This window comes from Priapulus caudatus, unplaced genomic scaffold (assembly GCF_000485595.1).
Source record: "Priapulus caudatus unplaced genomic scaffold, Priapulus_caudatus-5.0.1 Scaffold295, whole genome shotgun sequence".
Lineage (NCBI taxonomy): Eukaryota > Metazoa > Priapulida > Priapulimorpha > Priapulimorphida > Priapulidae > Priapulus > Priapulus caudatus.
In genome coordinates, this window is record NW_014577356.1 from 254,482 (window position 1) to 270,474 (window position 15,993).

The 15,993-nt window shown below is 47.7% G+C and overlaps 1 protein-coding gene across 1 annotated transcript; it reads left to right on the plus strand.

Annotated features, from left to right (window-relative positions):
* The first annotated feature begins 3,839 nt into the window (after nucleotides 1–3,839).
* Nucleotides 3,840–14,041, plus strand: LOC106808679 (cuticlin-1-like). The gene is made up of 7 exons (XM_014811503.1): nucleotides 3,840–3,848; nucleotides 5,220–5,410; nucleotides 6,274–6,431; nucleotides 11,602–11,759; nucleotides 12,046–12,290; nucleotides 12,747–12,915; nucleotides 13,468–14,041. The coding sequence occupies exons 2-7, from the start codon at nucleotides 5,255–5,257 to the stop codon at nucleotides 13,875–13,877; spliced, it is 1,296 nt and encodes a 431-aa protein (XP_014666989.1). The 5' UTR covers nucleotides 3,840–3,848; nucleotides 5,220–5,254; the 3' UTR covers nucleotides 13,878–14,041.
* The last annotated feature ends 1,952 nt before the right edge of the window (nucleotides 14,042–15,993 follow it).

Here is a 15,993-nt window from a genome sequence, read left to right on the forward strand (position 1 = left end):
GTGCACACGCAGCGTGCCTATACTTAGCCTTTACTGCCCTTACTATCATAACTTAACGCCACTTAGCACGACAAGTAGCCAGGCGGTCACCTGTGAAGTTGACACCTGATATTGTCATCGCTTCCGGCATTGCGCCGAGATCATAATGAGGAGAACGGATGCACACGATCTGGCACCCCTCCTCCTGCTCCTTCTCCTGCTCCGCCTCCTGCTCCTTCTTCCCCTCCCCATTCCTTTACTCTCCTTCTTCTCCCCAGGCTTCTCCCTTCGTACTCCACCACTTCCTCCTCTTCTTCTACCTCCCCCTGCTCCTCCTTCTCCTCCTTCTCCACTTCCTCTTCCTCCTCTCCTCCTCCTCCTCCCCCCTGCTCCTCCCCTAGTCCTCCGCCACATACTCCTCCTCCTCTTCCTCTTCCTCCTCCTCCTCCTCCTCCTCCTCCTCTAGAACAATAATTTTGGTGTCTATCTGCAGAGATAGATAAGTCGACGTGCGGCACGCGCGTATGGCATGTTGTTTGTGTCATAATTCGATTTTTGTTGTTTATGGTTGATTTTATCGCATATAACATTTCGATTTATCACACATATAACATTCGATTTATACACATATAACATTCGATTTATCGCATATTATTTGATTCCGCATCGAATCAATTCGCTTTTACACGGCATCGAATGATTCGATGCATCATTCGATGCGTGAATCGAATGGATTCGAGTGCGCGAATCCGAATGATTCGATGCATCATTCGACTTCCACGGCATCGAATGATGCATCGAATCAATTCGATTCACTGCGCATGAATGAATTTGAATCGAAATTATGAACAGAATACCACCAATCACGCAGCGGAGTATGTGTATAGCTGGTGACCGGTCGTGACGTCGCGGCGGGGAGGGAGCATGACGAACGAACGGCAACAGCGCGCGGACAGAGAGGAAGAAGGCGAAACCTGACGACGTCGCCGGCTCTTCTAAGGTTTAATTGCAAGTCGCGATGCAGGTGAAACACGCGATAGATTACGTCTCGTGGTACCGCAAGCACGGAGCCTCGCGTATACATAACGAGTCTGTTTGCTCGCTTATCGCCGTGCCCCCTACGAATTTCACACCAGTGACCCACACCGGCCTATATATGCCATTTGTGTGTGTGTGTGTGTGGTGCGGTGTCGTGCGGCGTGCGTGTTTGAGTGTGTGTGTGTGTGTGCCGTGTGTGGTGCTGTGTGTGTGTGTGTGTGTGTGTGTGTGGTGTGTGTGGTGGTCGGATGATTTGAGCGGCGGAGCACCGACTCCCATTGTAGCCTATTCCCGCCACAATCCAGTCCATATTTCAAGGACATAAACGCGGAATAATAATAGACACAGGTCTGCGCGTTGATGACATCAATTTTCCGCGCACGAGATCTAGTTTGCATATTTACTGGGATCCAGAATTAAACCGGCGGTTTGCTCCGTGCGAGGGAATTCAGTGCAGTAACGGGTTAAATTCCACTGTCACAAGGCCAGCACACTATACACGCTGAGCTTGAACGCTAACTTACACACCGAGCCTATCATGCGCGCCTTTGAAGATTGTCCGGAACAAACCATGTCCATAATTTCTAGCCGAGATCTTGATGATAAAAAAATCATTACTCTGTTATGAATTGTAACCGCTGCAATCACACGGGTGGGCAAATGTCGCATGTCCGACATCACCGGGAATACATACCATTACCATAATCGAGGAAGACTCCGAAGAACGAAGCATAATCCGAGAAGGCTATTGTCGCGAGTCGAAGATACCGCTAACGAACGAACAAAATTGATATGATCTAAATGCCTATCTCTATCTATCGCATAAAGTTAAAATCTGAAGTTAATATCCGCCCAATTTCGTCAGTAAACTTCGCACCCTGCTTGTGTAATTCACTAAAAGATCGTCGTTTCTGCTCAGGTATGCGTAGGCGACTGAATAACAATCGAATGCGTAGCGTCATCGGCGATGCACGGGGGCGACTGCGTCCACGGATGGAGACCCCGGAACCCTCTGCTGCGTCGTATCTGCTACAGAAACGAAGCCAGGCAGCGATGGGTGACCACCAGGGGCATCAATGCGACCGGCCTCGCATCACACGGAAGGCCGGCCAACCGCCACCAGCGCGACCAGCGGGCGACGAGGGAAACGCGGAAAGTTGTTCCAGGCAGACACGGTATGCGGCAGCCGACGGACCGATCGCGTCGTCAGGACTTCGGAAGCATATTCTATCTGCTGGCGCGCGCCTGACACTTCCTGGCCCGCACAACTCCGTCTCGGTGCCTTCTCAACGAACGCACGGATTTCGAACGGCGCGAGCGAGGAAAGATCCGAATTCCGTCGGAATTCGGCTGACAGACGGCAGCACCCTGCGCCGGTCTGGGCGGGCGGATCCAACCTTCGTCAAGTTAAGAGACCTACGGGCAACCGCGCCTCGGACCGTCCGGCGGATCGGGCGCCACCCAACGCGATGCCGCGAGTGACGGCTGTCAGCCGGGAACGACCGCATCCGGAGTGTGGCTCCGCGGAGTTTATATCGGACTCTGGTAGAACGACTGGAGACACCCACTCGCAACCGCCCCGAGGGGAGGAAGAGAAGAGGAGGAGGAGGAGGAGAGGAGAGGAAGAGGAGGAGAGCGAGGAGGAGGAAAGAGAAGAGAAGGAGGAGGAGCGACGGAGGAGGAGAGACGCCCTCCCTTACGTGCCTCCGGGAGAAACCTTCAACCCGTTCACAACTACACCGAAGCCGGCAACAGGCCGAGGCGAACCCGGATCCCGGTCGTTCCGAACCGGCCGGTTCTCTACAATGCCGTACGCTTGTATCGTCCGATGGAGAGAACGGAAGTAGAGAGGGGGCGAGAGGCCGCCGTGGCGGCGTGCCGCCACCAGGTAGCGCTGCCACGTTCACCGGACGATGCACAGTCCGGATAGCGCGCGCGGTGCTGCGATACGCGGACGAGATTCCGGAGGCGTTGCGAGGGCGGTGGGTTTCAAGCGGGCGGGAGAAACGCGGGCGCCGCGATCCAGTGCAGCGACCACACGCGGCCACCGGTGCGCTTGGAAAAGTACCTAGCCGACCCTTACCACCACCACAGTTCTGTCAGGCACCTCGAGAGAGAACAGCAGCGCAGCGGCAGCACATACAACAACAACAAGCAAACAGCGCGCCACTAGGCAGCCAACAGCAGCAGCGCCAGGCAACAACAAGCGAACAGCAGGCAACAGCAGAGTCACAACAACCCAGCACGGCAGACAGGCAACACTAGCAACAACACCACAGCAGGCAGGCAGCGAGGAGGAGAGGAGGGAAGCGGGATGACTATAACCCATACGGCCTGGCTGGGCGCTGCCAGCGGGAACCGCAGACTGACGTAGAGACGCGACAGGCCTCTGCGGTGGCTAAGCGTGCTCGAGCCGCAGACGGCCAACAGGAATGACTACCTACCCGTACGGAGGCTTCGGGGATAGAGGATGCGCTACCGGAATGTGCAGGCTCCCGGAGAGATCCCGGCGATCGTGACGTCATATTCGAAGACGCAAGAAGGGCGCGCGAGCGAAAAGTCGTGCGTCAGTGTTAACGGTTTGCTGCTGAGCAGCTGCTCGCCTTGATGCGAGAGCTCTATCCAACCAGGTCGCGGGCGCCCGAACGCCCGCAGGCAGCCGAGATTATTTGACAGTTGACGGAGTTTTTCAACGACCGCACGAGACGCAACGCCACCTGCCGCTTTAACGGTTCGAAAGCGTTACGCATGTGAGCGGAATTCGATCATCGCGAGGAAGTGGGACGTCTCCATTTGCGGAACGATTACGAACATTCTAACGAACGTGTTGGGTGGCGTTTTTACGGCTCTGTTTTAACAAAGAGGTGGCATAGCTGTTTAAGTGTTGAGTGAGAGCAGAGGAGAGGTCGATAGAGAGAGAGATGAGAGAGAGAGAGAGAGAGAGACAGCGAGAGAGAGAGAGAGACCAGAGAGAGCGAGAGAGAGACAGAGATAGATTAGATAGCATACAGAGATAGATCAAATAGATAGATAGAGTAAAGAGGAGATTAGGATAGATAGATAGATAGATAGATAGATAGATAGATAGATAGATAGATAGATAGAATATGATGTATACGATAGATAGATAGTATAGATAGATAGATAGATAGATAGATAGATTAGATAGATAGATAGATCAGATAGCTAGAGGGCGAGAGGAGCAGAGAGAGTGTTAGAGAGTGGCGAGTAGAGAGAGAGAGAGAGAGAGAAAGAGAGAGATGAGAGAGAGAGAGAGAGAGAGAGAGAGAGGAGAGATAGAGAGAGAGAGAGAGAGAGAGAAAAAGAGAGAGAGAGAGAGAGAGAGAGAGAAGAGATGAGAGTGCGAGTAGATAAGAGAGAAGTGGCGGAGTAGAGAGAGAGGAGAGAGAGAGCAGAGAGAGAGAGAGAGAAGAAGAGAGACGAAGAAGAGAGAGAGAGAGATTAGAGGAGAGAGAGTAATGAGAAAGAGAGAGATGAAGACGAGAGAGAGAGAGGAGAAGAGAGAGAGAAGAAGGCGAGGTGACGAGAGAGTGAAAAAGTGAGAGTAGGAGAAAGAGAGAGAGAGAGAGAGAGGAGAGGAGAGAGGAGAGAGGGGGGAGAAAGAAGAGAGAGAACATTTAATCGTATGTTTTTTTTAAACTTTGATCTTTGAAAAGCGAGAAAAAAAGAAACTGAATGACAACACAGTTCATATATTAAGATTCTTCGTTCTGGTCGATCGGTCGGAAAGATAATCGCTATTTTAGCTCCCCATACTAACCAGTTTTCGCTCTGTTCACACTTAGCACTATCTTATCTATCTATCTTTCTTAGCACTATCTTATCTATCTATCTTTCTAGCACTATCTTATCTATCTATCTTTCTTGGCACTATCTTATCTATCTATCTTTCTTGGCACTATCTTATCTTATCTATCTTTCCAGCACTATCTTATCTATCTATCTTTCTTAGCACTATCTTATCTATCTATCTTTCTAGCACTATCTTATCTATCTATCTTTCTTAGCACTATCTTATCTATCTATCTTTCTAGCACTATCTTATCTATCTATCTTTCTTAGCACTATCACATCATACAGCAGAGAACTCCAGTTACGCACCATCAATCATCTCATATTATCATATATCTCATTATCTCATATAGCGTGTGTAAATTAATAAGTAAATTTCTCGTTCGCAGATGTCCGCGTCTCTTGCGACATCGAGGCAAACCGCATGACCGTCGACATGCAGTTTAAGGACGACTTCAGCGGAGTGCTGTACAGTAAAGGTTACTACAAGAGCGACATATGCCGGGTGTCGGCGACAGGGGGCACGCGCCACCGCATCGTCTTCCCGCTTGACCTCTGCGGGACAGAAGTCATCAAGACGGTGAGTTTAACTCGAGATCTGCTCCCCACTATGGCTATGGCTATGGCTATGGCTGCCAGACGAGTAGTCTGAAATACTATAAGCACGAGCGTATAAGCTATAATAAGCTATAATACTATAAGCTATAAGTGCATGTGCTCACTGAGACTAGTTATCTCATGATGTTAATGTAATGACTCATTACTCATAATCAGTGTTGGATAATGAAAGGGGGTTAGACAAAGATGTACGCAGGAAAAAATACGTTGATGTAGTGGTTTAGACGGTAGGAGAGCGTGTGAAACAGAGAGATTTTTTTTATTGGAATTCATATGCCGCCTAAACATTATTCCCGAGTATTTACTTTTTAATTTACAAAAAAAATTCTAAATTATATACGTTTATTGCTTATTACATGCGTAAATTACACTTTTGAAATATGTGTTACTGCTAAGAATGCTTTTCGAATGACGATTGTTACTGATATTTGAAGTGTCAATTTCGTAGTTATTCGCAATTGTTGCATATATTCTCTTTAAAGAACACCGATCTCGGAAATAATGTCGGAGAAAATACTCGGCAATAATCTTTAGCTGGGACATGGGTTCCAATATAGGTGCCAAGAAGAGAGCCTTGTATGCGGCGGCACCCGCCAGTGAAAATTGTGAATCTTTTCATTAGCCCATGCACCAGGCTAGTAGCCCAGTAGGGAACCCGAAAATTATGATTATGGGTTCCAATAATAGAAAATCTCTCTGTTTTACATGCTTCTCACCCGTCCAAACCACTACATCATCGTTTTTTCCTTGCGTACATCTCTGTCTAACCCCGTTTCATTATCCAACACAGATCAGTGCTCATTGTTCTCTCTCTGGCTTCTACAGGGTGGCAATTTCCAAGGTAACGTCTTCTATAACAACACTGTCGTCGTGATGAACGAGGCTGCGTGGGGAGTGCTAGAGGTGAACGATAGAGCCTTCTCCGTGTCCTGCCTCTGGACAGGATCAGCGGCTAAAACAGTGGACTACGGCCTACTCGTACCGTTAGTATTGTTACCTATACACTATAATACATACTATACATTCGTATAGGCAGTGCGCATGCGTCGGTTGGTAAATCACATTGTACGAGCTGGGTGGATGAGGTGGTTGCTACTTAGGCTAACCTGGTGATTGCGTCTGCGCCGTGGGTCGTTGTCATGACGACCACAACCATGTGACGACATATATAGTGTATACGCCATAGATATCATATAACAACAATATATTGTTATATGATATCTATGGTATACGCGTATTTGCAATTATAATAATGCAGAGCTTACCTCGAGGATGTCTCCTAATGTGTAAAACTCTACGACACTGCTAGGTTATGTAAGTCGTAAGGACAATGGTTGGCCGTCGGGGGATTGTGCCACGCTGTGCAGCACACATAGAGCGGGAATTTTTAGTGTAATTACATTCACTTACATGTTTAGCATAGCGGTCGCGTCCGAGCTGCATACTATATAACCAACAAAGAAATATAAATTTACAATAGGATAATAACTCAATATATGTGATATATATATAGGGTGATAGCGGGTCTGCTCAAGACCCCAGGCAACAGCCAGTGCCTCGCCCTCGATGGGTGCGTACCGTTGCTCACAAGAGGACAGGAAGCGCGACCCTGCCAGCGTAATTCGCCATCCGTCTATGCAGCAGTCCGGCAGCCCTGATGTGCACATGCAGTGTTGCTGGAGCAGGACATATCCGATCCCTCGAGTGGACCAGTCAGGGCGGAGGCAAGTGCACTTCCCAGTGTCGAAAATCTTAACGCCACTTCGTATCGCCTGTACGATTGCTCTCTTTGAGGCGGTGAAGGCCGCATCCAACTCAGGCGTCCAGCAGAATTTCTGTTTCGGGCTCAAAAAGGGTTTGAATGGCGCCATGACATCTGAAAGCCAGCAAAGTCAGCCTCCCGCCAGGCAAACTGGAACTTGTCTGGGTTCAAGATTCCACCAGTGCGTCTCGAGGTCGGCGTCATAGTGGATTGTATCGACACAACGTTCATTCCGCTCAATGTCGGAGAGGATGGCATCGAATCGACGGTTGTAGCCATCACCGGACGACAAGAAGCCCTGGGGTGCCCGAGTATAGCGCCACCGTCCAAACGGCGTGATAAAGGCTGTCAGGTGACGGTCCGACTCGCGAAGAGGCACAGAGTGGTAGCCGTTCCAGGCGTCAGTGACGGTCTTTCAGGTCTGCCGTGGGATACGCCGAGCGAGGTGGAAAGGCGATTCAGACGCGAAGGTCTCCCGTTTACAGTGCTTATTGAGGGGGAGAGGTCCACAGTGCGCCGTGGGGTTCCGTCATGCTTGCGCGTGACTACCATGCGATGGCACCAGGTGTCTGGTTCACCATACGGGACCTTCTCAATCACGCCCAAGGCCGCATCCCTTATCAGGTCCTCATACACTCTTTGTTGCCAGTGCAACGGCACCGGTGCGGCCGTGTAACACGTGCGTGGTTGTGCGTCGGATTCTAGGTGAATCTCCACTGGTGGGCCAGCCATGCACGGGAGTGGTCGATGAGGACATGTGTTGAAAGTTGATGCAGCGTTGCGGTCGAGAAGCCATTGCTTCATCTTCTCGTTGTCCTCTGGTTTGCAGGGAAACGGGAAGGTTGCCGGGCGTTGAGGTGCCGCACTGCGCTGAGGGCAACTGCATGTGATGCTCTCATCGTGTTGTGCACTGCAGCCAGCGTTGAGGGCACGGGTTGGGTTGATAGAGGGAGACATTACCGCAGATTGCGCATTCGCTAAGCCCGACCAAACGCCACCAACCGACGGAAAGCTCCTGTTAATGATTTCTAGATCCAGCATGGTCTCGTATGATAAATAGAGATCAGTTACATCTTGGCTGACGTACACCATGGAGCGAGCGGTGATACCGGTGCCATCTGGTGCTCGGCCCTGTAGGCAGGCGAAAAACCCTCCGTCAATGGCGATGGGCGAGGAGTTAGCAGCGTTGAGCCCAAGCTTCACTGGCAAGGGACCGCTTTGGGAGAAGCCGGCGTCCAGGTACGAGTGGAGTGACCACAAGTTTGACTGCGCCCCGGTGTCTGTGATTGCTCTTGCAACACTTTTGCGGTGGGACGAGGGTCTACCGCACCCATGCTTCACCATGGAGATGGCGACCTCGACGCGTGGGTGATCTGCTAGGCGGGCACGACGCCATTCACCAGCACGGAATATATGATGTTCCAGGAGAACAACCTCGGGTTTCTTGCGGCGGCGGCAGCGACGTCGTCGCGGTGATGGGGATCCGCTGCCAGGTGCAGTGCATGCCGAGACTTGAGCGACCAAGGACGAAGGTGTTGCTGCCAGCGCATTTGCCTCTGCTGTGGGTGCAGTGGCACGCCCTCTACCGCGCCCCCTCCGACGGCTTGCACGGAAGCAATCGATACTCTGCTTGTGGGGTTTTGAGTTCCAGCCGAAGGCGTTCTCAGTGAACAGGTAGAATAACTTGCCGCAATCAGGGCACGGCGCATGCTGCTGTCTGAATGTGGCAGGTCCCGGATTCCTGGCGCTTTGGCGGCAACCGGTGGCGGGTCGACTTTAGGCGGCGCGTTGGCGCGTCTGAATGTGGACACAGCCGAGAGAGACGACGACGATGGAAAAGCATTTCGTGCCATTTCCTTGCTCGGGGAAAAGGGCAATGACGTCGTTCACAGCCTTCTTTTGAATATCCTCAGCGGCGAGCGCCTCACGGCGTATGTCTATGTCAGTGATGCCGGCGAGGAGGACGTTACGAATCATCTCGTCTGTGTAGTCGTCCTCGATGGTCGATCCGCACTCACACGTACATTTACTTCTAAAGCCACACGTTTCCGCTTTGCCATGAACGCGCGCCGCGAATGCGCGGAAGAGCTCGTCTGCGCCCTGTCGCATCTGTACCAGCTCGGCACGAAGGACGCCCGTGGCGACGGGGATGACGGTAAACGCGCGCATTACCGCTAGAACCTCCTCGATGCACTTGTCCATGATGGAAGGGTCTGATTTGACGATGACGTCGGATAGGGCATCGCTCGCGCACTGGAGTAGCTGCCGGGGTGCCGAAGTGTTGTCGATCTCCGATCCACGACGAAATGCTTCCCACCGGCGCACGAAGGTGTTCCACGTCTCAGTTTCCACGCCCATGTCGATGCGGGGGCGCTCGAGTTTTGGACCTTTTCTGACGGACGGTCTTCGTGGGTTGGTGCGATAGCGCATGAATATTCAATGCGGCGATGGCGATACCCTTAGTGGTGTCTTCCGTCTGGTATTTACATCCCAGGATGGGGCAGGCAACTATCACCATAGCGAAAGCAGGAAGGTGTCGCTTACATAAAGAAGAACTCGTTTCCTGAATAAGGTTTTATATCACTAGGAGTAAAATATTTTAATACTGCAACAATATTTACCAAGAAACGGTAGTAATTATATTTTACCGTCATGAACATTTGCAAGTATGGTGATGAGTCGGGTCGATGTAGTAATAATTTGATTGCCATATTGTTTTTTATATTATAGATTCTTACTGAAGGGAGTGACAATGTTTGCATACATCTATGTCTACGATCACTGGAAGCTTTTCACCTTACCTTGGAATTCGCCGTGAACTTGGCTTATCTGTTTCATTGGTGTAGATTTCGGCTACTATTGGTTCCATCGGATGGCTCATTATTAGTAATAATTATTACTATGTTCTGTACTTTATCAACATTTTTCTTTCTTTCTTTCTTTATCTGTCTATCTCTCTCTCTCTCTCTCTCTCTCACACACACACACTATCCCTGTCTATCTCAGACACTCTCTCCCACTCTCTGCCTGTCTGTCTCTCTCTCCTTCTCTCTTAATCTCCTTGTTTCTATGCCTTTCCCTCTCTCTCTCTTGCTTTCTTAATCTCACATCTTTATTTCTGCTCTCATTCTAACCGATTCATACATTCCTTATCGCCTCTGCCTTCCTCTCCCCTCCCTGACTGTCAGGGTGTCAACACAGCTAAAAACACAACTTGTGGTTGTCCCATGTGTTTCAGAAGTCAACGTGATATGGGCAGCACATCAGGTGCGCCACAGTTCTGAAGAATACAACTTAACTACGGCATTGCGGCAGTCAGTTGTGCAAACCTACACTTCAATTGTGAGTTGTTTTTTATATAAAGAGAAATAGTATGCATTTACATATGCAACATGCACAGTTTAAAAAAAAACGTACGTGGCACAATATATCACAACTTCTTTATCTAAAATAAGCGAGAATGTACAGATTATTCATTTATTTAAAGACAGTACATTGATCTAAGATATATTAACATGAGCTTGCAAGCTTCTCACCATCAGTGCAATAATGAAAAAGCAGTATAGATAAAAAGTGTTAGCTTAAGGAGCGACAAGTGACGATGCTGAGATGTTGGTGGACAAGTATAAACACACGTATGTTTACTTCCAAAGTGTGGGAGAATAATCACAGTAAATAGGATTATTGGAATTCTTGCACAAAGTTATCGCTTGCCGTGTCCTCATTTGCTGTTGCAGGTGTTTTACTTGCCACTTGCACTCGCTGTGCCACCGCCAATGTACATGGTTCACAGTCAGTTCAACCTACTCTACCAGTTCTGGATACATACTACCGAGATACCGAGATCCGAACCCCGAATACCGAGATCGTGCACTCACTAGGGCCCCTGGAGTACATACTAAACACACCAAGTCACCATAGAGTACACCATTGTATAGTCTTGTCATATGCATTGGTTACAGCATATCAGATTGTGACTGATGAATTATTTAGCAAATTATCAAATGTCAAGGTTAGCTGATTGTGAAATAGAGACAACAGATGCACCCACTCATGCACACACTCACAGGTAGGCAATGTCATTATCAACGCGCATGCGCAGTCATGTCATCTGTGCGTCTATCAGAGGTCGTGTTGCGTGACGTGACCGCATTCTCTCATGCGACAACACGTTGACGTGCTTGACATTGACAAACGGTCGCATGGCACACCGATCATTGAGGACACTTCCGTTAATCCGAGCCCCCCAGAAGTTAGAATCATCGACGTAGCATATCCTGCCTGAAGGGCACACTTGTTTAATGAAACGTTCACGTGTTTAACACAGCTTGACGCAAACGAGCGGGTATTAGATGCGAGAAGGTAATACGGCAAGGTACGTTTTACTGCAGACTCATGGAGACGTATCAGAACGTCGACCCCGGTGTCATCGAGGTGCCGAATTGCTGGCTTCGCATCATTCCTGGTGTCGATCCATTCGGTGGGGATGCGAGGGTGCTGCAGCTGGGGGAAACTGCCACCATGGTTGTTAGCATACGCAACCAACAAGGTATGGCTTGGCGTCTGGCGTCAACGAATAATAATGTCCAAGAAATACTGTAAAGAAAGATATGAAGATTCATATGGATGCTAATGTGCATCGCTTCCTTTGACTTGCTTTTTTATTTGGCATTTGGGAAAAACGTGTAGCTATAATCATACATATAATATCCGTTATTTAGAATATATATATATATATATATATATAGGCCTATTAATATATATATATATATATATATATATGGAATAGTTTATATCTTATTATATTATATATCCCCTATTTTCTCTCCCTGTAGAGGTTTTCGACATCTTTGTCAGTAACTGTTACGGACACGACGGGCAGGGCCTGTCTAAGATCCAGCTGTTAAACGAGGGCGGCTGTCCTACCAACACGAAATTCATCAAGCCACCCGCGTACGACCGCAGCACGCGACCCGGGGAAACCCACATGTACGCTCACTTCAAAGTCTTCAAGTTTCCCGATGCCGACGACGTTTACCTGCAGTGTCAATGCCTCGTCTGCTACGACCGCTGCCACAGAGTAAGTGATCGAGCCTTCGAAACGACTACGTCACGAACGTACTACCGCGCACGGAAAGAAACCATAATTAACGGGGGAGGGGGGTTAGCGAAATGAGTTTGTGTGGGTGACATAAAAAGGGTGGGGTTATTAACGGAAACGATTTTACCCGGATTTGTAACCGATTGACGAAAATTGCAAGGTGGGTATAACCGCAAAACGGTGGCCCAATTAAAAGGTTTGGTAATTAAGAAAATGGGGGAAACGGGAGGATTTTACGAGGCACGTGAGATGCAATTACACGATCCACCGATAAAAATTCTAGCATTTCGAAATAATTCACCTGCGATTCAACCGGATTATAATATTGAAATATAATTAATTATATATAATAATATATGATATTGACATATAATATATATATATATCAATAATATATAATATAATAGTATATATGATATGATATTGCATCCGCAGCCCCAGTGTGATGGCTCTGGCTCCCCACCACGAGTGAAGCGACAAGCCACCAGTGAGGAGGAGGAAGAGGAGGAGGCTGAGACGCCGGGAGAGTTAGAAGAGGTGAAAGTGTTCCAGAAGTTTAAAGTCAAAATACCGGACGATAACGACATTGCAGTGAAGAAAGAAGGTAATGTTGCCATGTTTATATATCTTAATATCGCTTCTTCACCAGCATCAACATCAGGCATCGTGTTCCTTTTTTGTCCGTTATTCGCATCTTCTGTTGTTTTTATTTATTCTTTACTGCTCTTGTTCTTGGTCTCGTTGTTGTTGTTGTTGTTGTTGTTGATGTTGTTGTGTTATTGTTGTTGTTGTTGTTCTTCTTCTTCTTCTTATTCTTCTTCTTTTTCGTCTTTCTCTTTCTCTTCTTTCTCTTCTTTTCCTCTTCTTTTTCCTCTTCTTCTTCGTCTTCTTCTTCTTTTTCTTCTTCTTCTTCTTCTTCTTCTTCTTTTTCTTCTTCTTCTTCTTCTTCTTCTTCTTCTTCTTCTTCGTCTTTCTCTTTCTCTTCTTTCTCTTCTTTTCCTCTTCTTTTTCCTCTTCTTCTTCTTCGTCTTCTTCTTCTTCTTTTTCTTCTTCTTATTTCTTATCGTCGCTTGTTATTTTCGAAGTAAACGAGTGAGAAGAATTTTAAGCTATTAAAATATCAATCAACCTCTATCTACGATTTGATCATTTTCAGTGCCGGCAGCAGGAAGTGCCAAGAGGAACTTCATCTCAGGATATCGGCCGGAGAACTGCGTTCCAAAGGAGGTCTTCATAGCTGTCCTCGTCGCTATCATGGGCATTCTCATACTAGCCATCACGATAGCTGTGTGTCTCTACATGAAGCTACAGCGCGTCACGTTGATATGTGAGAAACAAACACGCCACGGAGTACCGGAAATGATTGTACCGACCTACGTGCTGACGCAGCTAGGTGGCGACGGGCAGTGCCCGTTGACCGTGGACTACGTCGCGCAGCCCTCGCTGCAGCAGCGAGCGATGGAGTCTGCGCATGCGCACGCGGATAAAAGCGTAATCTGCGACGGTGTGAATTTTTCTCGCGACGACGATGAAGAAGAGACAGCCGTACAGGCGCAAAGTAACTAATAAATAAATAAATAAATAAATAAATAATATGTAATAATTGATGAAAGCGACGACAAATTACGCGTGTATAGTAACTGTACAGTGTAACGAATAATAGCTGAAGTGTTCGGCTATATAGATATAGATGATGTCAGTTTAACGCGCGCACACACATTTTGGCCTATATGAGCACGCACGCACATATGCACGTATGTACGCACACACGGACATATGCACGTATGTACGCACACGACGCAACACACCGACCGCACACACACACAACACACACGCACGCTCACGCACACATGCCACGCGAGCACGCCGCACGCACAACACACACGACTTGCAGCACACACACACAGTGACACAACCACACACAACACACACAGCACCACACAACACACACACACACACGCGAGGACAGCGCGCGACGCGCGCGCGCGCAAACAACATACCCACCTGCACACACGCACGGCACGCACGCCGCACACCACACAACAACACATGCCACAGCACGACAGCAGACCGCACGGCCCAGCACCAGCGACGCACGCACGCACAGCACGCACGCGAGTACACACCACACACACACACAACACACACACACAGCACACACCCACACACACACACATGCACACCACCCCCCCCCCCCCCCCCCCCCCCCCCACACATCACACCAGCACACATAAAACACACACACACGGACACACGAAACACACTGCCATCGTTGTGTATATTTCGTAGATTTGCTATGTTCAAAATCTTTTATGCAAACCATTATTATACTCTATATATTTATATATGAATGCGCTAAATTTCTAGGAACATACAGATCGGACACAAAAACTGGAAGAAGACTGCATAAATGATAGCTGTTTATGCTAGTTGTAAACGATGTACGAAAATGGAGTTTTTATTTCCTCCTAAAATCATAATTACCATCCGCGGCCTTGGCGGGTTATGTTTCTACCCGCGTGTGTTTGAGTGTGTTTTGGTGTGTTGTGGGTTGTTACAATGCACGTTTCAGTTTCACTTCGCTAGGTGCGCTGGCTGTACGACTTAACAAACACCCAACCACAGGCCTAAGGGGCAACCACAAGTCCTCCCCACCTCACGCGCTCGCACTAATCCGGATCCAATTAAGTATTTAATTAATTAAATAATTTTTTCCACTTTAATTATTTATTAATTAATAAAAAATTTCACATTGAGAGAATTCAGCTGCCTTGGCAGAGGTCTGTGCTCTTACGAGCTGCATCTTAGTTATTGTTGAAACCATCGCGATGTATTATCTCTGACGTCTGACGAATGAATTTTCAGCATAGCCTGATACTCAGTTGGCTACTCGCCCGCATGCCATTTACTACTGTATCGATAATTCCTCTGTAATATTCTATTTTGTAAGCAGGTATTAAATATCATTATTTAAAATCGTTATCCATTAAAATCGTTAATTATATTTTAACTAATTGTTTTCTAGAATTCCGTAATCATTCCACTCAACCGTTGTCGCTCATATTTTAAAATAAAAGATCGGATTTCGCATTATTATAATACGTATTAAGATTAAAAATTAATTATTTACAATGAAAACCCGCAATTGACAAATCTCGCGCTTGTCAATTTGCTTCAATCGTTTTCTATACACCACTTAATTCGACTATAATGTATTTTGTTCTTTAACTTTACAAATTCGGGGATTCGAATTTGAATAGAATTATTTAAAATTGTTTAGCTAATGGATTTCATACCTACATAAATAGATCAGTAAGTAATTGTGATCCCTCTCCTTGCTTCTCTGCTCTTTTATAAAAGCAAGAGAGAAGAGAGTAGAGAGAGAGAGAGAGAGAGAGAGAGACGAGAGAGAAGAGAAAGGAGCGAGAGGAAGAGAGAGAGAGAGAGAGAGAGAGAGAGCAGAGAGAGACGAGAGAAAGAGAGAAAGGAGAGAGAGACGAGAGAGAGAGAGAGAGAGAGAGAGAGAGACAGAGAGAGAGAGAGCGAGAGAAGAGAGAGAAAGAGAGAAGAGAGGCGAGAGATAGAGAAAGAAGAGAGAGAGAGAGAAGCGAGAGAAAGAGAGAGAGGAGAGCGAGAAATAGAGAGAGAAGAGATAGACTCTCTACCCATGGCAGTACACTGT